We start from the raw sequence: 24392 nt of genomic DNA on the forward strand, positions 1-24392 counted from the left end.
GCTGTGTGGCCTTGGACAAGCCACTTAATCCCACTGCCTCGCAAAAAAAAAAAAATTGCCTAGCTGTGTGGCCTTGGACAAGCCACTTAATCCCACTGCCTCGCAAAAAAAAAAAAAGATTGCCTAGCTGTGTGGCCTTGGACAAGCCACTTAATCCCACTGCCTCGCAAAAAAAAAAAAAAAGATTGCCTAGCTGTGTGGCCTTGGACAAGCCACTTAACCCTATTGCCTTGCAAAAACCTAAAAAAAAAAATAGTAACAACAAGCTATTTGGAGCCTAGTTCTGCATTAGGAAAAAAAAAGGAAGAACTCTTAGATGGTAGATCTTGGAAAGAAGAGACGGAACACAAGTCCCTCAATCCCGCTGCCTTGCAAAAGTCAAAAATCAGGGACAAAAAGGGGCCGGGATCCCAAGCGATCTTTTGGTGTCCTTTGTGCAAAAAGAAAACCATAGCGACGAGGAGCCCACAGCACAGGTGGCCTCGGGGAGGAGATCCAGCCCCCCGGGTCCTCCGGCCCTCCCTAAGCGAGTGGGCGTGGAGTGGCGCGGGGCGGGGGGCGGCCCGAGCAGGTGGAGGCAGCAGGAGACCGCGGCCCTCTCCCGGCGGCCAGGAACCCGGAGGAAAAGGAGGAGCCGTGTGCGGGCGTCGTGGGCTTGGCCGGAGGAAGCTCCCGCGAGCGTGCTCAGCCGGGCCCGGAGCTGCCCGGGAACATGGCGGCGGCGGCCGAGCCCGCTTCGCTGGCTCACCCGCCGCACGGCGCGGCCGGGCCCCCGGGCCCCCTGGCCGCCGGCGGGGCCGTGCCCGTGCTTTTCTGCTTCTCCGTGTTCGCCCGGCCCGCCAGCGTGCCGCACGGCGCGGGCCACGAGCTGCTCACCCAGAAGTTCCTGAGCCTGTACGGCGACCAGATAGACATGCACCGCAAATTCGTGGTGCAGCTGTTCGCCGAGGAGTGGGGCCAGTACGTGGACCTGCCCAAGGGCTTCCTGGTGAGCGAGCGCTGCAAAGTCCGCCTGGTGCCCCTGCAGATCCAGGTAGGACCCGGCTCCCGGCGGGCCCGCTCCTCAGGTGGCCGCCCCCGGGCTGCGGCGGCTCCGCGCGCCGCGGGGGCGGCCGGAGGGGGCCCTTGGCGCGCGACCCCCGCTCCGCCCAGCGCCGCTCGCCTGGAGCAGTTTTTAAAATTGCCTTTAAATCTTTCGACTTAATCCTCCAGCGTTTGTGTGTGTGTGTGTGTGTGGGGGGGGGGGGGGTTGAACCGTTGCCCCTTTGAATTGGCTTCTTCTTTGTAGTGCTTCACCTTATGTTTTCCTCAAAAACTGCCAAGGAGCTGGGTTTTTTTTTTAATTGGAAAAGGGTTGTTAGGTGAAATTTGCTTCCTGGTGTTAATCATTAGTCATAACTTTTGCTTTTTGGCAGTTGGAAACGGGTGGAAAGAGAGGAGAGAACTTGGAATAAATAGCCTTTAAGATTTTCTGATAACCTGATCTTCAACTTGGTTTATATTTTTTCACTTTAATTTTCTTTTTTTTTTGCATATTGGATAGAAACTAGCCATTTAGGTTGCAAATGAAACAAATGTGGAATTCCCTTCTTGCCGGCATTTAGAGCTCAGGCGTTAGTTACCCTCTGCCAATTACTCTGAACAGCTGTTCTTTTTTTTCCCTAAGACTTTATTTATTTATTTTTTTAAATAAAGATTTTTATTTATTTTGAGTTTTACAAGTTTTCACCTCATCTTACTTCCCTCCCCCTCCCCCACCCCCCCCCCCCCAGAAAGCAATTTGTCAGTCTTTACATTTTTCCACGGTATACATTGTTCCAAATTGACTGTGATGAGAGAGAAATCATATCTTTAAGGAAAGAAACATAAAAGTATAAGAGATAACAAGACCAGACAATAAGGTATCAGTTTTTTTTTCTAAATGAAAAGTGATAATCTTTGGTCTTTGTTTAAACTCCACAGTTCTTTCTCTGGATACAGATGGAATTCTCCATGGCAGACAGCCCCAAATTGTCCCTGGTTGTTGCACTTGATGGAACGAGCAAGTCCATCAAGGTTGAACATCGCCCCCATGTTGCTGTTAAGGGTGTACATGAACTGCTGTTCTTGAACTAATCTTTGGCCTTTCTTACCTGCCCTGACTTTCTTCTGCCCTGTCATGACTTGAGCATCCCGATCAAAAAGTGCATAGGTGGTTTGCTAAACCAAATAATGTTCCCTTGCTCTGGAAGCTTAGGGTTTATCAAGTTCCTCTCAGCATCTTTGAAAGTTTCTTTAGGCAACCTTGGAATGATGCCCTAAATACTTACCGGATTTTTTATGTCAAAACATTTTTATGGCTAATGCCTCAGCAACTATCCTTAAAAGAAAGTGAACCTGGAGAATGTACCAGTGGATAAATAGTAATTCAAACAATCCTAAATACTCCTAAAAAAAAAAAAAGCAAAGTAGCAATTGAAGAGAACAGAGATTTTTTGTTTGTGTTTATTTGTTATCACTTTGTTAACTCTCAAGTCATATTGTGAAAGCAATCATCCAGTGTCATTTTATGAAGTATCAGTGGTCAAGAAAACCATTTTAACTAAATATTTCAAAACGTGCCCAAGTCACACACATGGGTCCATATTTCCTTTAAATTTGATTTCATTGGGAAGCTTCCTCATAGAATCAGTTGAGATTTGTGAATCATGCCCTACATGTAGGAGACAATCACTGGATGCTTATTTTGCTTTTAAAAAATTCCTTTAAAAAATTTTTAAAGTTAGGTTTTGAATTTAAATTGTACTTTTTTTCTACAGTTGTATTCTTAGCAATTAAAAGTTGCTGAGGTACACAGAATTTCTTTCCTTTTCAGTAACAATTTTTTTTTTAACTCAGGACTGGGATAAGTCTAGAGGAAGATGCAAAGAAACTCATTTTCCACTAGAAAAACTTTTGAGCTTATAGTTTTTTAATTCTTTAATATGCATTAGCTATTCCTGATAGTTTGTTGTGTTTTTTTTTAGGTTTTTGCAAGGCAATGGGGTTAAGTGGCTTGCCCAAGGCCACACAGCTAGGTAATTACTAAGTGTCTGAGGCCAATTTGAACTCACGTACTCCTGACTCCAGGGCCGGTGCTCTATACACAGCACCACCTAGCCTCCCCTCTGATAGTTTTTAAAAAAACATTTCATATTATATTCATGGCACTGTGAATGGTCATGCCTAGGAATATTCCATTATATTCATGTATGACATTTGTTCAGCCATTTCCCAATTGTTTAAGAGGTATAATCTAAGATACTACCCCAGATTCTAATTTTTTGCTCTTTCCTTTGTTCCTTTAAAAAAAAATCTTTATTCATGTCTTCTGTTGTTGTTGCAGCACTAAATTTACCCCCAATTTTTTCCCCACTCCCATTCCATATCATAAATACTAATTTAAAGAATAAATAAGAAAAAAGGGAGAAAAAATCAACAAAACTGAACAATGCACAGAAATGTCTGAAAATATATTTACCATACCCAATGGACTTCTTACCTCTGCAAAGGGGGGATGTCTTACATCTTTTCTTTGGAGTCATACTTGTTCCTTGTAATTTTGCAATATTTACTTTTGATTTGGGGGGTTCTTTTTACTTATTTTTCTAAATTATCTATTATCTATTTTATATCTATTTTATTTTATTTTATATCTATTTTACTCTTCATTAGTTCATGTAAATCTTTCCATGCTTCACTCTATTCATAAATATTCATCATTCCTTACAGCATAGAAATACTTTGTTTCATAGAAATGTGAGATGAGCAAATTTAGACATCTCCATTCCAAATGGACTGTTTGTCCCCAACCTGCAGTAGAGCTTTCTGAGCTTTTTATTGGCTTGATCAGCCGCAGTTGGACACACTGTACCTTGACCTGGACATAGTGACGTCTTTTTGATCCCTTAGAGTCCAAAGGATAAACACCATTCTATTTCATTCATACACCGCATTTTGTATAGCCATTATTCATTTGATGTATATCTGTTTTGTTTCCAGTTCTTTGCTATCACCAAAAAAAAAAAAAGTTTTTATAAATATCTTGATATATTTGGGCACTTTCTTCTGGTCTGGGTCAAAAGTTGCAGCATTTTAAATAATTTAAATTTCTTTCCAGATGGTTGTACTGATTCATAGCTCCACCAACCACTATTTTTTCTTTGATGAGTTTAGATTTTTGGACTTTTCCTTTTAGAGCCTCTTTCAGGAGATAATTATTAAATTCTTTTTCTGCGGGGTCTCATAGGTATGAGCAAGTTTTCATTTATACAGACTTTGTTTTTTATCATTTTTGTTTGATTCTAGTTTCCAAAAAAGTCTATTTCTGGGATAAGGTTTACCACTTTATGTTAATAAAATATAAATTTTCCTTTCATTTTTTCTCTAGACATTTTAATTTTTTTAAAATCTCTTGCTTTCTTCTAGGTATTCATGTAGTTCTTTTGGAAAGTCTATTTTTTTTTTCTCAGAATCTCTGCTTAAAGTTGTTATAGAGAATTATTCTCTCCTATTTTAGGGATCTCTAGATTTGAAGTATTTTGGGTTTTTGTTTTTGTTTTTGTTTTTAGGTTTTTGCAAGGCAAATGGGGTTAAGTGTCTTGTCCAAGGCCACACAGCTAGGTAATAATATATTAAGTGTTTGAGATGAGATTTGAACCTAGGTACTCCTGACTCCAGGGCCAATGCTTTATCCACTGAGACACCTAGCCACCCCCTGAAGTATTTTTTTATATTGCTGTGTTTCTATTTATTCTTCCCTGCTTCCTGAATTGGTGCTTTGGGTATGCTTTTGGGGAAAAAGTGGTCAGTCTTGCTTGGTCTTGCCTGGGGGCATTAGGGTTCCAATGTTGACCCCTGCTCTAATCTTCTGTCTTTCTATGGCATCTGAGGACACATCTCAGGAACACTTGCCTGGCCTAATCTCCTCTGAATATATTGATACTGCATTTATTGCTTGCCCTACTTGCTACTTTCTGGTACATCCAAAAGACCCCATCATGGGCCTTATGGACCTTTGGACTTTTTTTTGACTAATCTGGATCTTGTTCCTTCAGATATGGAGTTTTGCAGGTTATGTTTGTCTCTACCCAATCTCTGGTCCCACTGTAAAATCATGCTGTAATTGCACAGAATCACTTGCCTGGACTAGTCTCTGAATATATTGATACTGCATTTTTTGCTTGCCTGGGCTAGTAGTTTCCTCTGACAATATTGATAGTGCATTTATTACTTGCCCTACTTTCTACTTTCCGGTACTTCCAAAGGCCCCAACATGGGACTTTCCTGACCCCCTTTGGCCTTTTTTGGCGGGGAGGGTAATATGGATCTTGATTCTTTCAGATACAGAACTTTGGAGGTTACATTTGTCTCTAGCCAATTTTTGGTCCCGCTTTGAGATTATCCTGTAATTGCACTGACTTTGCTAGCAACTCCCTTTCCTTTTTTGCCTTCGGATTCTAGATGACCTTTTAAAAAAAATACTTATTTTTCCAATTATAATTTTCACCATTAATTTTTGTAAAGTTTTCTTCCTCCCACCCTTCCCTCCCCTTATCCTAGGATAACAAGTAATCTAATATAGGCAAATACATTACATATTACACATATTTTCATATTAGTCACACTGTGAAAGAAGAATTAAGAACAAAAGGGAAAACTGTAAGAAGTTGAAAAAATAAAAACCAAATTAGAAAAAGTGAAAATAGTATGCTTTGATCTGCATATAAGATTCTCTGAATGTGAATGACATTTACCATCCCTAGTCTTTTAGAATTGTCTTTGATCACTGTATTACTGAAAAGGACTAAGTCTACTATAGTTAATTATCATACAATGTTGCAATTAAAGTGTACAGTGCTTTCCTGGTTCTGTTCACTTCACTCAACATCATTTCATATAAGTCTTTGCAGGTTTTCCTGAAATCTGCCTGCTCCTCTTTTCTTGTAGAGCAATAATTTATAATTATATGCCACAACTTGTTTAGCCATATCCCAATTGATGAGCATCTCCTCAATTTTCAGTTCTTTGCCACTATAAAAAAAAAGGTCCCATAAATATTTTTGTAAATATGAGTCTTTTTGCCATTTTTGTGATCTCTTTGGGATATAGACCTAGTAGTGGTATTGCTAGATAAATGTTTTATTGTCCTTTGGGCATATTGCAAACTGCTCTCCAGAATGGTTGGATAAGTTCACAACTCCACCAACTGAGCATTCATATCCTAGTTTTCCCACATCCCCTCCAATATTAATCATTTCCCTTTTCTGTCATATTGGTCAATCTGATAGATATGAGGTGGTACTTCAGGGTTTTAATTTGCATTCTCTAATAATTACAGAGCAGTTTTATTTGACTATAAATAGTTCTAATTGGCCTATTTGTCTAGTTTCTCCCATACTATTTTTTAGTTTTCACAGAAGTTTTTGTCAAATAGTGATTTCTTATCTCAGAAGCTGAAGTCTTTGGGTTTATCAAACAGTAAATTATTATAGTTATTTGCTATTGTGTCTTCTGAACCTAGGCTATTCCACTGATCTACCACTATTTCTTAGCCAGTATCAAATAGTTTTAATAATTGCTGCTATATAATATAGTTTTAGATCTGGTATGACTAGGCTACCTTCTTTTGAATTTTTTCCCATTAATCCTTTGATAGTCTTGTTCTTTTGTTCTTCCAGATAAATTGTTATTTTTTCCTAGATGATGTCTAGTGAAGTCTGTAATATCTAATTGAATTTCTTGACCTATTTTAGGTCTGTTGCAAACTAATGGGCTATATATGAGGAAATATGCGGCAACTGGGCAATCTGCTTTTTTGTTCTGGCTGTCTTAAGCCAGTAGTCTATAGTTTAGCTTTTGAGAAGCTTTGTTCTGATGCCTTGTAATTGAACATTATCTAGGAACAATACAAACAAGGGATTAGAAGGCCTATATTCTAATCTCTATTATGTTAATTTATGTGAACTTGGTTAAGGCAGTTGACTTTAGTTTCCTTAAATATAAAAAGGTTATTGAATTGCATGAATTTGAACATCCCTACCAATTCTAATATTCTATGACTTACCCAGTATAGAAATATTTATATTTCAGTGGCCATGTTTTCCTTTCCTGTTTTCTCTGCCAATAGAATCATAGAAGTTTTTATTCTAGAAGAAACTTTGGATACTAGTTTACTTTAACAAACTGGGAAAATGATATTGTAACTTGATCCAAGTCACACGTACTTAGTGCTAAAGTTCAGATCAGAAATAATTTTCTGGGAGGCTAGGTGGCGCAGTGGATAGAGCACCAGTCCTGGAGTCGGGAGTACTTGAGTTCAAATCTGGCCTCAGACACTTAATAATTACCTAGCTGTGTGACCTTGGGCAAGCCACTTAACCCCATAGCCTTTCAAAAACTAAAAAAGAAAAATAATAATTTTCCTAATGCATTATATAATGCTTGACAGCCATCAGCCTTTATCTGCAACAAACCATATGACTCTAATTGTCTCTCTTTTTTTAACTGAAATATTCAATGACTTACAAGTGCCCCATTTCATTCCAACATGAACCTGAACTAATAGGGTGCTGCCTTTCTGGTTCTTTCCACTCACCACCATCTTTTAATATGTCTTCAGCATTTGATAATGTAGATCACCTTTTCCTTCTGAATATTCTCTTTTCTCTTGTTTTTTTTTTTGTGATACTAATCTCCTCTAGCTCCCTGACTCACCAACTGCTCTTTCTTAGTTTCCTTTGCTGTCATGTCCTAACTGAGGATGTTTCCCAAGACTTTATCCTGACTCCTCTTCTCTCTCTAATACTATCTCATTAGGTAATCTCAGCTCCCACGGATTAAAATCTCCATACAGATAATACCTCCATACATCACCTTTTCCTCCTTCCTCTAGTTCACACTTCCATTTGCCTCCTTTATTGTCTTAAACTGATTGTCATATAGACATCTTAAATTCAACATTTCTAAAACAACTTCTTATTTCCACTGACAAACCCTCTGAATTTCCCTATTACTCTCTAGGGTGACATCATCCCAATCACCCAGGCTCATAATCTGGGTAGCATGCCTGATTTATGATTCTCACACTATGTTAGAATCAATACATAGTTTCCAACTCTCTCTTCTTCCTCTTACCCCTCACAATTTGGGGTGGGCGAATTTTTCAATAACAGGTGAAGCTAATTGCTCCTTTATCCTTGTTTGCATATTAATATGCAACATTAGGGCTAAGTAAATTTTTTAACTGTTCAGTAAAATTATAAATTCTTTTTTTCATGATAGCTTTGAATCTGAACTAACAAAGTGCTGATGTGTCTTGCCTTATTGTTTCTTGTTATTTTCAGTCTCAGTGGTGTTTCTATCTTCACAACACTTTATAATCTCTTCATTCCCTAGCATCTGTGTAGTTCATGCCCTCATTAGCTTTCTCTTGGATTATTGTAGCAGCTGCATGTTTGGTCTACTTGCCTCAAATTTCTTTTTAAAAATTCTCAAATATTTTATTTTTTCCAATTACAAGTGAAAAATTTTAAATTCCAAATTTTTTCCCACTCTCCTTCCCATTTGATAAAGGTTATACATGTGGAGTAATGCAAATCAAATTTTCATGTTAATCATGTTTTAAAAGAAAAAACAGACAAAAAAACCCCAAGAAAAATAAATCATACAATTTTTTTTTTGTTATGTTACTAATCTGGTCAGTTTTGCTGATATTTTTCCTAATATTGAACCAGCCCTGCATTCCTGGTATAAATAAATCCCACATGATCATAGTATTTGATCTTTGTCATATATTACTATAATCTCCTTGCTAATAGTTTATTTAAAATTTTTGCAACAGTATTCATTAGGGAAATTGGTCTATAGTTTTCTTTCATTGTTTTAGCTCTTATTGGGTTAGGTTTCAGAACCAAATTTATGTCATAAAAGGAATTTAGTGGGATACCGAATATTTTCCCCAAATCCTATATAAGTATTGAGATTAATTGTTCTTTAAATGTTTGGTAGAATACACTTGTAAATCAGTCTGTCCTAGGGCTTTTTTGTTAGGGGGCTCACTAATGACTTATTCAATTTATTTTTCTAAGATGGAATTATTTAAGTGTTCTATTTTTTATGTTAATCTGGGTAATTTATATTTTTGTAAATATTCATTTATTTCACTTAGATTGTTAGATGTGTTGGCATGTAAATTGAATGAAATATCTTCTTATAATTACTTATTTCCTCTTCATTGGTGGTGAATTCACCCTTTTAATTTTTAATACTTGAATTTTGTCTTCCTAATTTTTTCATCAAATTAGTTAATGGTTTATGTTTTATTTTCCACCCCCACCTTCCCCATAAAACCAGCTTCTGATTTTATTTCAGTGGTTTTCTTTTTCTCAGAGTCAATCTCTCCTTCGATTTTTAGGATTTCCAACTTGGTGAGTAATTGGGGATTTTTAATTTGTTTTTTAAGTAGCACTTCCAGTTCATTGATGCGCTCTTTCTCTACTTTATCAGTATAAGTCTTTAGAGATACACATTTTCCCCTATGTACTGCTTTGTCTGTATCCCATTAATTTTGGTGGTCATCTCCTTGTTATCATTCTTTTTAATGAAATTATTGATTATTTCTATGATTTGTTTTTTTGGTGCATTCATTCTTTAGGATAGTTATTTGGTTTCCAATTAATTTTTAACTTGTTTTTATTGCCCTTTTTTGAATATAATTTTTACTGCATTGTGATCTGAAAAGGATGCATTTCATATTTCTGCTTTTCTGCATTTACTTGAGACATTGTCAGTTTTTGTGTAGGTGCCATGTGTGACTGAGAAACAGGAATATTCCTTTCAATTTCTATTCTGTTTTCTTCAGTCTATTATATCTAATTTTCCTAAAATTCTATCCATCTCTTTAACTTCTTTCTTATTTCTTTTATGGTTATATTTATCTAATTCTAAGAATGGAATGTTAATATGTCCACTTATATTGTAAGTTAGACTTCTATACTCAACAGAGTGTGTTTACTGTTTTCTCTTTGAGCCAGTTCTGAAAAGACTAAGATAAGGTTCAAGCATTGCCTGCATCTTCTCTTTCCCCTTCTGTAAAAGCTTCCTCCTGTGTCTTTTATGTGAATTAATTTTACTTTTCTACTTTCTCTCATCAAATTCTCTAATTCATTAAATTTTTTAATATCATCCCATCATAGTCAATTCACATACTTCTATGTACACTCCCAATTGACCTCATAATTCTTAGGGTTATAAATATTATCTTCCCATATAGGAATGGAAACAGTTTATTGATTCTGTATTTCTCTTACCTGTTTAACCTTCTTATATTTACATCATTTTTAAAAGTCAGATTTTCTATTCAACTTTGGTCTTTTTTTTTTATCAAGAATGCTTGAAAGACCTCAGTTTCATTAAATGTTCATTTTTCCCCCTTGAGGGATTATGCTCAGTGTTTCTGAGTTGTAATTTGCTTCTTGGTTGAAATCCTAGCTCCTTTGTCCTCTGGAATATCACATTCAAGCCCTCAGAACCTTTAATATAGAAGCTGATAAATCTTGTATTATCCTGACTATGACTTCTTATTATGTGAATTTTTTTTCCTGTTACTTGTAATATTTTCTCCTTGATCAGGGAGCTCTGTAATTTAGCTATAATATTCTTGGGAGTTTTCATTTTGGAATATCTTTCAGAAGGTGATTAGTACCTTCTCTGTTTCTATTTTACCCTCTGATTCTGGGATATCAGGGCAATTTCCCTTGATACTTTCTTGCAATATGATATCTAGGCCCTTTTTCTGATTATGGTTTTCAGGCGATTCAATAATAAGTCACCCCTGGGCCTTCCTTCCTGGTGGCTTGGCCATGACCTACTGGGCTAGACAATGCTTCACTCTCAGCCTCCTGAGACAGATCTTTCCTCTGACCATTGTCTTGGGAATTCATTTCATCATTGTTTGCTTCTGTCACTCTGGAATTTGTTTTGAGGCATTATTTTGATATTGTTTGAGGGGAAATTTGGTGGGAGAACTTGGGTGACTCCTTGACTGAGTCTTTGAATTTTCTTTGTCATCTTGACTCTATCCTGCTACAAATCTCTTGATTCTCAAATTCATCTTTCTGTAAAAGTCATTTTTTCTCCCTGATGTTTATCCTTCATTTTCAAAGAAGACCATGACATCAGGGAAGTGATGCAAGGACAACCTCATGACTGTATTTGTGTGAGGGGATGCTATTCTAAGTCATCAGCCTCACTTTCTCCTCCAAAGTCATCTGGTTCCAGTGGCTAGTATGATCAGGACAACTGGAGATGACCCTGGATGGGAGGCAGGCAGTCAGGGTTAAGTGACTTGCCCAATGTCACACAGCTAGTAAATGTTAAAATGTCTGAGGCAGGATTCAAACTCCTATCTTTCTGACTTCAAGGCCAGTGCTCTTCTTCCTGCTTTTATCAGTTTATTTATTTTTCAGTTCACTATTGGTTTCTTTTTTTTTTTAAATCTCTTTTGTGCTATTTCAGAATTTCTTCTGGTGTTTTATTGAGGATTTTTAGTTGATTCTCTGTCAGTTTTTTAGTTGCATGATCAGTTCATTATTCTGTAATTTCTTTCTTTTGTTAATTAGTATTTAGTAACATAAAAGTTTCCCCCAAAGACTTTTTTATCTTCATTTGGTTTATTATTTCATTACTGCCATTTTCTCAGATGAAATTTTATATTGTTTCCATGATTTATCTTTGACTAAACATTTCTTTCAGGTTAAATTATTTAATCTCCAATTAATTTTGATCCTTTCTTTCAAAGTCCTTTATTAAATATAACAATACATTGTAGTCTGAAAAGGAAATGTATGTTTAATATATTTTGTTTTTTGTATTTGTTAAATTTTTACGTCCCAGTGGATTGTTAGTATTTGTAAATTGGCTATTCTCGACTGAAAAAATCTGTAAACTCCTTTGTCTTCATCAATAAGATCAGTTTTTTAAAATACCTGTTATTTGTCAGGAATTGTGCTATGTACAGAAGATATAAGTACAAAGAATGAAATAATACAGGGAGCTTAAAATCTAATATCATTCACTAATCATCAGAAATCTAACATCTAACTTACTCTATATTCAGGTTCTTAACTTTTTTGTGTGTTTATTTTTTGTTATATTTGTCCTGCTTTGAAAGTTATACATTGAGTTTCCTCACTAACATACTTAGTTATTTCTCCCTGCAATTAATTAATTTTTGGTTAATTTTTCTTTTAAGCATTTAGATGTTTGAAAGTTGGTGAAAATATTTTTTAAGTATTAATATTCTTTTCTCTTGTGCCTTTAACAGTTTCTTTGCTTATCTCTTTATCTACCATTTTTGTTACATTGTGTTATCTGAAACCATTGCTGCCTCTGGTGTTTCCAGTCCACCTTAAGCATAACTGATTTTACTCCAATTCCTTTTTAAATTTCTATATGAACCTTTACGTTTCAAGTATTTTTTTTCCTTGTATGTAACATATCTGAACTCTGCCTACTACTCCATTCCCTGTCTTTTTTCATTTTGTGTTGAGTTCATCCCATTCACATTCACATCTAGTCCTCTTGTACTTTTTCATCTTATCTTCCACTCTGACCTCTATTCCTCCTTTTACAAGAAAGTGTTGAAAGAGAATAGTTTAACATTGGGGATTTCTAACTGAAGCTATTTGTTTTGATTTCTTGCCTTGTTTCTTTTCCCTTTGCCATTCCCCCACCTCAGGTTTTCACTAGTTCTTTTCTTATGTACCCCTTTCACACTTTCACTATAGGACATGAAAATTTGTTTTGCTAATTACAGTTCCCTAAATGTGTATGTGTTCAGCCTTCCAGTTTCTGATTCAGTGGCTTGTTTACTCTTTATTTCATGAACCCCTAGAATGTTCTGTGTGATAGAAATATTCTGTTTGATTCCTACTTTTTCCCTCAGTATTTTCCTTCCCCCCCCCCCCTTTTCCTTCTTCTCCTAAGACTATCAAAACTGAACAAAACCACCCCCAGGTCTTCTATTATCTGATTATCTGATTGAACTTTTTCTCTGACCTGAAGTATCTGAAGATATCCTTGTTTCTTTTCTCCCTTTAAAACAATACTTCATCATTGTGTGGGTCCATGAATTCTCTTGTCTTCTCCTTTTGCCTTTTCAAATTTCTATACCATTTTGGCCTTTTCATCAGGGATGCTTGGAAATCTTTTCTTTCTTTTTTTCCATAAACTTTCTCCACTGCCACTCCCCCCCACACACATACACACTCAATTTAGTTGAATAGGTTGTTCTTGATTACAAATTTTTATGTTATTTACTTATTTGTTTTTGCTTTTTTGAGTTTGATTTCTAAACTCTCTTCTTTACAGTGGCAGCTATGAAGTCCTTTATGATACTTACTGTGGTTCCTTGATACATGATCTTTTTCTTTTTGTTCACCTGCATTTTTTTTTTATAATTCTGGATTTTGGCTATAACATACATTGGAGTTTTCATCTTGAAGTTTCTTTCATCAAGTGATTTGGTGAATTCTTTATATTTTTTGCTTTCCATAGACCAAGAGGGTTAGAGAAGAGAGCATAGTAGAGTGACTGTCTTTCTCCCTCTCCTTTTGATTTTGTTTTAAGACAAGATGAGGCAACAATTATTAACTGCTTGTTATATCCCAGGCACTTTGTGAAATAATGCCAGTGATAAAAATATAAGCAAAAAGAAAGTTTACATCCTAACCACAGAATACAGTACACAGAAGGGAGCCGAAAAGCTGAAGTGTTTATGTGTATGAAGAAATAAAAGTATTCTTGAAGGGCCATGGTGTTGAAAATCAGAGGCACAACCAGAAAGAGGATGAAGGTTTCCTGGTCTGAGACTCCCTCTAAAACAGACATCCTGGGAAGATAGATGCTCCTTGTTTAGGAAGCTCCAGGCAGATGACACTGCAGTAGAGGTCTGGTGTTGAAATAGAAAGGTTAATTCTTATTGCCTGAACTATCAGAAATGTTTGCATTTGTACAATTCTTTTGTTTGTGTAGATGGTAAACTTTACCACTCTCTGTGCTAAGGCATCATCAATTTTCCTTGCCCTTTACCCTTCCAATATATTATTTCACTTTATCTTTTATTTCATTTCTTCCTGATATTATTATACTCCTTTTTTGTGGGACTTCATTTCTCTGCGAACATGGATTAGTAAAGTTTCTTCTTCCCTCTTTACCTCTTGGATTTCTCAGTCTATGATACTTATTCATTGTTTGGCATTTTCTTCTGCTTATTCCTATCTCTAATCTTATCATTTGGACTTGTTTTGGAAGGTCAGATTTAGCTGCTACCTATACTCTTAGGTAGGTCCCTTTTTGGTCCTAGATGGGTGATCCCATTTTATGTCAGACTTACTGGGTTCGACCTCAGGATTCTAGTGGCTTTACTTGAGGGTTTACCTCTTCTTGATGTTTCATCCCCTGGCACAGTCCCCAATCAGTTATTAACTCAAATCCTCAGGGGTTTGCTTCCCAAGTTCTGCCCTGGCCCTGTCTTCTCAAGTACCTCTGGCAGTGCTGCCTGGGTTCCTTTTCAGTTCATTGCTTTTATTCTGGTTTGTTTCTTTCTAGACATTCTCCACAAGATTCTGGCAGTCTTTTTGTGCAATTTAGAATGTATAGAAAGCCTGCAGGAATTTTCCCTTGCTTTTTTAAAATCTAATTGACTCTTTGATTGTATTTTTAGAACTTTGCTGAGGTATTTATAGATGTTTAGGGTTTCTTTATTTTCTAACACGCCCCTATTTTCTCAGTTACTCCTGAGTTGCAGCCTAGCTCTTTCCCCTACCCCCTTACTGGATACTTGATTGACAAATTTACAAGTCTGACTTTTTACATTTGCAACTATTAAATTTAATTATATTTGGTTTATTATATTAAATTGAAGATTCCATTCATTCATCTATCATATGACTATTGAGAACCTATTATGCACAAAGAATAAAGATTACTATGGCATCAACCCTTAAAGTTTTTTAATAAATAATATCGTTATCATACACAGGACAAATAAATTTCCATGTTACATGCTAATTAGAGGGAAAGGTTTAAAAAAATTTTCATGGGGAAACAATAATTAAAGGAGATTGATTTATGAAATATAAGTGAATTTTATTGACTTATTTCCTATAAATATCATGAAAAAAGAACTTTATAAACTTAAAAGTAATGTTATTCAAAGTAACTGTAAAGGTTAATGAATCTTCTTGTTAATCCTGTAATACAAAAATCCTGTAATACAAAAACTTGGCAATTAGTAAAAGCTCTCTCTGTTGACAACCAGTGTAAGGACTGTTGTGTGTGACAATACTGTAAAATTTCATCCCTTGATGTCCTCTAGCGCGGGAGCACTGTTTTACTGGTTGATTGGAGAGTACCACAGGAGTGGGAGTGGACCAGGGACTAGGAAGGATATTTAAGCACTTGTATTTGGTTTGATAAAAGGAGATCTTGGAAATCTAGGAGATTCTGGAGATCTTGTCTTCCTTGTCTCCCGCCCCTTCAGTGTTTTCCTGCCTAAGGATAGGCTAGCCAGCAGGAACCTAACACTTCCTAAGTAGCTGGTCTAATAGAAACATAAAAAACCAGGTAATATTAATGCCAGGCCTGGAGTCAGGAAAATTCAAATACTGTCTCAGACACTTACTAGCTCTCAGACACTTACTAGCTATGTCAGCTGGGTGATCATTTAACCTATTTGCCTTAGTTTCCTCATTTATAAAATGAACTGGAGAGGGAAATGGCAAACTCTACTGATTTTGGAGCCAAAAGATTACTAGAGAGTATTTTTGCCAAGAAAACCCCAAATAGGATTGCAAAGAGCTAGGAGACTGAACAAGAACATACCCTTCTTAAAGACTCAAATGATATGAATTCTTGGAGATTCCTTCAGTGGAATTTGTTGTTAGATATGGCAATACCAAATAAGGCAGCATTTTTTTTTTAAATCTAAATTCATTGAATTTCCATATTGTCCTATATATTTAAGAATAGAATTTTGTTCTCATGTTGTGTTGCATATTATTTAGCAGTGGTTAGATGTTTCTTTCAAAAGCGAAGAAGCATTGATTAAAAACCTTTATTTCTTCCATTTTGTTGTATTCCTGAAAGTTGCATTTTTTGTAGGGTTTTTTTTGCAAGGCAAATGGGGGTTAAGTGGCTTGCCCAAGACCACACAGCTAGGTAGTTATTAAGTGTCTGAGGTCAGATTTGGACTCAGGTACTCCTGACTCCAGGGCTGGTGCTCTATCCACTGTGCCACCTAGCCACCCCTGAAAGTTGCATTTTTTAATGTTAAAAGAAAAGCTTTCTTTGCCCTTATTAAAGAAACAAAACTCATGTGGAGAATATTAAAAGTAGTTAATTTAAAAACACCAAGGCTAAATAAAACACCTTGGTGGGATAGCCGTGAGGGCTCTAAACTTGTCAGCTGCTTTTTTAAAAACAGCTTTTCTCATTTTGGCAAGACAGATTCTGATGGGTCCAGGTTTTTAAAAAGAAGAGACAAGTTTACTATCTAGGAAGATTCATATTTCTAAAAGGTGATAGGCATTGGGCCTCAGCTCCTCCCACATTACCACAGTAGGAAAATAGGCTAGATGTTAAGAATAGGATGAAAGCCCACATTGCTATGTGCTCATTCTCTAGGAGAGAATGGGATCAAAGTTCATGGCTGCAGATCAACTGAGGCCTCTCCAAACAGACTGATTAATACCAGGTACTCACTAGAAGATAAAGCTGACTGAAAACAATGGGGGGCACAGATTTCAATATTAAAAAGTTTTTAGTTTTTATCATTCTACTTTGTGTGATCCTTAAAAAAATTTTTAATGAATATATTCCAGAATTAAAACTCTAAAATTAATTGTTAATTTTTCCCCCCCTCTTCTCTTTTTCCAGCTCACCACATTGGGAAACCTTACACCTTCAAGCACTGTATTTTTTTGCTGTGATATGCAAGAAAGATTCAGACCAGCCATCAAGTATTTTGGTGATATCATTAGTGTAGGACAAAGATTGGTAAGTAAAAAAATTAGCTTATGTGATGCATTAAATTCTTGTTATGTTCAGTTGTGGTACTGTATATCTTTTTTGGGAAAAAAAATTGTTCTTTTTTATTTTTATTTTTTTGCAGTTGCAAGGGGCACGGATTTTAGGAATTCCAGTTATTGTAACAGAACAGTACCCCAAAGGCCTTGGCAGTACTGTACAAGAAATTGATTTAACAGGTGTTAAACTTGTACTTCCGAAGACTAAATTTTCAATGGTAATACCAGAAGTAGAGGCAGCTTTAGCAGAAATTCCTGGAGTCCGTAGTGTTGTCTTGTTTGGAGTAGAAGTAGGTATTTTTCATTTTGGTTACTGTATTGTTTTGTGTGTGTGTGTATATATATATATACATATATGTCTCATAAAGTGGGATCTTGACCAATAGAAGTGCTAGTTTGTTTTTAAGCCTGAATTTAATGCTGTCTTTTATTGTTCTGTTATGATCTTGACACTTTTCTATTAGACACATGTGTGCATTCAGCAAACAGCTCTGGAATTGGTTGGCCGAGGTGTTGAAGTTCACATTGTAGCTGATGCCACTTCATCAAGAAGCATGATGGACAGGATGTTTGCTCTTGAGGTAACATGACATCTTTAATATTTGAATTTAATTGATACAACTATTGTTGTAGATCCTATTAAATTTTCCAAGTAAACCTGCTTTTGAAACAATGTTTACAACCTAATAACAGCTCTCTATGTTTATATTTAAGCTCAGAATTGTGGAGAAGGTAAAAATATTATGTGAATTTATTTTTGGTTTCACCATTAAACACAATATAATGGTATAAATAGATGCATTTTTGGTATCCTTATCATATGCCATACTCTTCGAGTTTGTTGAAACCAAAAGCTGGTATAGTTTCATCCAAGTATGTACTCTTAATGGAGTGCATTAGGAGTGCAATGTGCCTGTGTGCTCTTTTCAGTTGAATTCTCTCATTCTACCTCACTGTATTCTTTTGATATCTGGGAATTAAATGTAATTATTCAATCTTTGGTCAGGCTAAATGTGACCATAAAATTAAAAAGAAATGAATAAAGCAGAGAGTTATGATAAAAACAACTTTGGAAAAGATGGTTCTTTCCATTGTACATCTTGATGTGAGGAAGGCTAGAGGCTAGATCAGTGGTGGAAAACTTCAGGGAAAAGAACTTCACTATTTGTAGTTCTCCAAGGCATATATAGTATACATGTTGTATACATATGAATATTATATTTTTATTATTATATTTTTATATGATATGCTGGAATTGAAGTCTCCAAAGAAAGATAATAATTTCAGTAATGGTGAAGTGCTGAAGTATGACAAAAATAGTGCTGTACATGACAAATATAAACACATGAAATTTGAATTTTTTTTCACTGGTATAGATACAATGTGTTGGTCTTTGAGAAATTATAAAGTAAGTTTAAAAAAAAGAGAAAGTAAAATTATTCATTCAGTATTTTATTAAGCCATGATAAGACAGAAGAAGAAATACTACACCCTTCCACTGAGAAGGGTGGAAAGGAGTGGAATTCCAAGAATTTTAGACCTCATTTTGAGATATAAGTTATGTTGCTATAAAGAGGGGATAATCAATAGACCAAGGAGGAAATATACAACTTTTGGAAAAGATGGTTCTTTTCACTGTAGTTTGCATCTGATGGCTAGAGGCAAAGAGTCTAAGAAGGAATGTAGAGTTTTATAGGTCAGTGGTGGAAAACTTCAGGGTAAAGAGCTGCACTATACTATTCCTACGTTGTACTATAGACTATTGACCCCTTCACTAGGAAGAGAAAGAGAATAAGGAAAGTATAAAGAAGCATATGAAACATGCCTATTTATTGAATAAAGTTTTTATTCCATTCTTGTTTAAAGTTCTAATAAACCATTAGCTAGTAATGTAGTGACCCATTAGAGTGAACATTCCTTTATATTTAGGGGAAATTATTTCAATTCAATTGAGATTGAGTAGCCGAGATACTTAAGCAAATTTTTTTAATATTTTACTTTTTTCTAACTACAAGTGGAAACAATTTTTTTCAGGTTTTTGCAAGGCAAATGGGGTTAAGTGGCTTGCCTAAGGCCACACAGCTAGGTAATTATTAAGTGTCTGAGACCTGACTCCAAGGCTGGTGCTTTATCCATTATGCCACCTAGCTGCCCCTGGAAACAATTTTTAATATATATTTTAAAAAGCTTTTGGGCTCAAGAGTCTCCCTGTCCCTCCCTTCCCCCTCATTAAGAAGGTAAACAATTTGATATAGGTTACACATGTACAGTCATACAAAACATATTTCCATATTAGTCATGTTGTGAAAGAAAACACAGCAAATCCCTCCCCCAAAAAAACCTATGAAAAAAAAAAAGTAAAAATTAGTGTGTTTTGATCTGCTTTCAGATTCCAGCAGTTCTTTCTCTGGAGGTATATGGTATTTTTCATCATAAATCCTTCAGAATTGTGTCAGATCTTTGTATTGCTGAGAATAGTTGTCATTAATTATCATACAGTAATGCTGTTAACTGTGTACAATGTTCTCCTGGTTCTGCTTGCTTCTCTTTGCATCACTTCATGTAAGTCTACAAGCAAATTGTTTTAAATTTTAAAATTTTAAATGAAAATTAGCTTAAAAAGAACACAATTTTCATTGACAATTTAAAAGATTTGTGAGCATTCTCTTCTTTAATGAAGTTTAATGTTCCTTCACTCTCTACATTATTTTATGTAATTCTTGTTTGTTTCTAATTCCTCTCAGTGTTCCATAGTTGAATCTGAGACAGTGGTCTCATCAATAGAGATAGGGAAGTTAGGAAAAGGAGGTTAGGGGGAGTTAGTTTTGTCACTGAAATTATGTCTGCCGTTTCCTACTCTTTGATTTAAAAAAAATGTTAGGAAATGATGTGACTTTTCAGGTTGCTGATATCTATAAAAGAGTTTTCCCTGAGTTATCTATACTGCTTGTAGGGTCTATACTATGTCCATGCTTCTGGAAATGTAAGTTACTCCTCATTCAATAAAATTTCTTTTTTGCTAACACATTGTGGTTCTCATTCTCTTGGTACTCCCATGATTTTAATCCAAGCCCCCTATGGATTATAAGAGAAGATCATCTTGATTCCTAAGTACCCCTTTGACCCTTGGAATCAAGAAGATTTAAGTGAAGAGAATACCAACTAATACAAGCAGGTCAGATACCAGAAAGGAACATTAGGAACTGCAAGAAGGGTCTTATCAGTGTTAATAAAGCAATGATTCTTAAACCAGAACAATGGATCTGACTATAAACTGAGCCATATCTCCTGAGCCATTGTTCACATTCTTCCTCTCCCTCTCTACATGAAGGAACTGAATGTTCCTTTATGTTATCTACTTATTTTAATACCTCACTTTATTTCCCTGTCAGTCTGATTGAAAGGCTGCTAGAGGAGCTCAGGCAGTTTTAGTCTTTGCCTAACATAATAACTATAATTTCTAAGTTATTAAAGTAGGATAAAACTTATTTGCCAACTGAAACACCAAACTCTTTGTTACTAACAGAAAACCAGTTTTGGTAGCTCCTTTCACAGGGACTATTATTTTTTCTTATTCTTATCTTTAAGAGATACAGCATTCACTGTCATGTGAGGAGTAAGTCTGGATTTTTTAAGGTTATGACAGTGAAGCATAAGCTCTGGCAGCTTCTACCATGCTTGAAACACTTAATGTTTGACCCCAGAAACAAAACAGCTTTGTTTTCTAATGACTAACTTAACTAATCATAGAAGTATATTACAAGTAAGGGTAGTTAATTTTTTTTTCACTATGGCAACCAGTAAAACAAGGAAAACATTTTAAGTGATCTTCATACCTGTGTAGCCCCTTTTAGCTTCTCCCATGACAGTGACAGAATAGTGGGAAAACTGACAGAGGGTGCTAAAAAAAATCTTTAATTTGATGATTCACCCTCTAAGTGTGAGATCTTTATCCAAAGACCAATAAGTTGACATGGTACTAGAAGAGTTGAATCATATCAATCTTAACAGTCTTGTCATAAATAAAATTAGAAGAAAGATCAGGCTCAATCTTGAATGTAATGTTTCCATTTTTATATAACAAAGTAGGCTTTTTATGCTCTATCTACCTCCAAAAGAGGCCTCATCTTTTATCACCAAACCCACAATAGATAATTCTGGGTAATGGTGATTAAGCATCATTTGCTTCTTAACAACTAGGGTCTAATAGTGGGAGAGTAACTGTTTCTTGGGAAGCTAGGGTGACAGTGAATAGTGCTAGGCCTGGAGTTAGGAAGACCTGGGCTTGGATTCTTACTTGCTATATGACTTTGGGCAATTCACCTAACCCTGTTTGCCTCAGTTTCTTCATCTGTAAAATGAACTGGAGAAGAAAAATCATTCCATTATCTTTTCCAAGAAAACCCCAAATGAGGACACAAAGAGATGGACATTACTGAAATAACTGCACTTTTTTAGGGTGGTATAATAAATGGCAGATTTAGGAAGCTTTTGATTCTAGAAATAAAATAGTCATTTGATTTTTATCACCCCAAGGGTGGACATATGTGTAACTTCCTCTTAATAGCTGCCACAACTGTGATCCCCACAAGGGATCTTCCAAAGACTTGTTTCTGAACAAGAATGCTTTATAGCTTGTCCCCTGAAATTTTCTATGGATCTTGATTTATCCATTAATATTCCTTCAAATAATAGCAATCTGGCCACTAATATCCAATAACCCTAACTCTCTTTGTATCTTTCCCTTCACCTCCCTTCGAGGTCACCTCAATATGGTTTATGGCCTGCAGTCCTTCTGAAGTACTACTTCTAGGATGATCCTATAGGGGAATCTTGATGTTGGCTTAGGAAAACTCATCCCAAATTTACTCAAGTCTGAGTATAGAGATTTGAATGACCTATGCCAAACTTCTCACAAAATGGCCCTATCATTAAAAGATATAAGGCCTATCACTTCTTTTCTTAAAAACAAAACAAAAACAAAAACCTCTCCTGGAGACTTAATTTATCTTCCAGGTCAATTGGATACAAAAAGATATATTGAACTTCAACCTGTCCCAGAGGTTTTTCCAGTATTTCACAGTGGGCAACTTAGGGGCAGAAGCTGTGCTTATTTGAATCAATGTATCCTTGAGTAAATTTCTTTTCCCTGTATCTTAATATTCTGTTCCTTATTATGGATAAGTAGCCAGGTCATTGATAAGTGTAGTATTTGTCCTTCATTTTTGAAGAAGACCATGATATCAGGGAGGTGATGCCATGACAAGCACATGAATTGGATTTGAATGAGAGGGGGTTGTGCTGTCACCAGCTTCACTTTCTCCTCAGAACTATCTAGTCCATATGATTGGAGATGGTCTTGAATGTGAGGCAGTCAAGGATAAGTGATTTGCTAAGATCACACAGCTAGTCAGAGCCAAGTGTCTGAGGTCAAATTCAGCTCCTGTCCTCCAGACTCCCAAGACCAGTGCTCATCTGCACAGAACAGAACCAACCCCAGATCCCCATACATCCTTCTGTTAATTATTAGATGGATTATGAATGCTCTGATCTATTACACAGGAATGAGTTTCAATCTAAATCTTTGGAATAAATTACATATCCATTTAAGAAATGTTATTGTAATAGTAATAGTCATATGTGTTTATTAGATGAGAGGATTGATAGAGAGATGAGCAAAAGGTTATGATAGAAGAGGGTTCTCTAGTTTATTTCATATTTAATAAATTGGGGTGCACCTTAGATCTAATTGATTATTGAAAGAGTTGTACAATTTAATTAAATAGGTAGGATTATCCACATGTGCCCCTTGATTGCCTTAGAATCAGGAATTACAATTGCAGAATCACAGAATGTGAGAGCTAGAAGGGATCTTACAACCTATCTATCCAACCCATATAGAAAAGGAATCCTCACTATAATATAATTTGACAAGATTTTATCTAGTTTCCACTTGAAGACCTCTACGGAGTGGCTGTGGATTCCACTTTTGGAAATCTGTAATTGTTAAATAGTTTTTCCTAACATCTAGTCTACTTTTGACTCTTTGCAACTTTAACCCATTGCTCCTTGTTTTGATCTCTGGGACCAAACAAAACAAATCTGTTTCCTCTTTTTCATGTCAACTCTTAAAATATTTGAAGACACCTTCTTTATTCCCTGCCCCCCCCCCCCCCCGACTCTTCTCTTTTCCAGGTCAAACTTGTCTAGTTCCTTCAGTCAGTCTCATATGATACTATCTTACACTTCTTTGTCATCCTCTGTTGCTCTCCGGAGGACACTGTCCACATTGACAATGAATATTCTTCTTCAACTGTGGCCCCCAAACTGAATACAGTTCTCTAGATGAGTTCTGATGAGGATGGATTACTATCACCTCACTATTCATGGAAGCTAAACTTCTCAATGTGGTCCAAGCCCATTAGATTTTTTTGCTTGCCACATCATGCTCATCATTCTTATTTCACAGCTCAGTGAAAAGTTGAAATTTTTTTCAGAATGAAATTTCTTATCCATTTAAGAAATTTTACTTTAACAGTAATAGTTATATGTAAGTTTATTAGATGAGATGATTGATAGAGAGATGAGCAAAAGATTATGATAAGAGGTTTCTTTGAGTTATTTCATATTTAATAAGTTGGAGTGGACCTTAAATCTAATTGATTATTGAAAGATAAATGGATGTGAAATGCCTAGGGTGAACAATATGTGTTATTGAACCATTAATAACTACTTTTTGAGTTTAGCTTACCTAGTTAGTTTTGATTTCATCTGATTTTATTGTCATCTAAACCATATCTCTTCATCTTATACAAAAGTATGAGATCATTTATGAAAAGCTTCACTAAAATCTCTGTAAACATTATCCACAACATTTCCAATATTTACTACTTTAAAAATGCTTTCCAAAAATGGAACTAAAGTTATTCTGACATGACCAAAAAAAAAAAAAATACTAGGGTTGGAGGTGTGTTAAAAACACATTTGTTAGAGACCAGAAAAAATAAAATTGTATATGAACCTGTGAATCATATAGCTATTTTCTTTCTATTTTTTAATTTGCATCATTATCATTAGTCCTTTACTCTTCCCAAATATATCTCCCTCAAACCCAATAAGAAAAGAAAAAATAGGGGACAGCTAGGTGGCACAGTGGATAGAGCACCAGCCCTGGAGTCAGGAGTCCCTGAGTTCAAATCCAGCCTCAGACACTTAATAATTACCTAGCTGTGTGGCCTTGGGCAAGCCACTTAACCCCATTGCCTTGCAAAAAAAAAAAAGAATAAA

The 24392-nt window shown here is 35.9% G+C and overlaps 1 protein-coding gene across 1 annotated transcript in view; it reads left to right on the forward strand.

Annotated features, from left to right (window-relative positions):
- Positions 1-697: 697 nt before the first annotated feature.
- Positions 698-24392, forward strand: part of ISOC1 (isochorismatase domain containing 1) — a 37821-nt gene continuing 14126 nt past the window's right edge. Inside the window, exons 1-4 of the mRNA XM_074205671.1 lie at positions 698-1033; positions 16957-17076; positions 17192-17395; positions 17570-17686. Coding sequence (XP_074061772.1) covers positions 713-1033; positions 16957-17076; positions 17192-17395; positions 17570-17686 — 762 coding nt within the window. The 5' untranslated portion in view covers positions 698-712. The remainder of the gene's footprint in view (positions 1034-16956; positions 17077-17191; positions 17396-17569; positions 17687-24392) is intronic.

The sequence above is a fragment of the Macrotis lagotis genome, chromosome X (genome assembly GCF_037893015.1).
Source record: "Macrotis lagotis isolate mMagLag1 chromosome X, bilby.v1.9.chrom.fasta, whole genome shotgun sequence".
Lineage (NCBI taxonomy): Eukaryota > Metazoa > Chordata > Mammalia > Peramelemorphia > Peramelidae > Macrotis > Macrotis lagotis.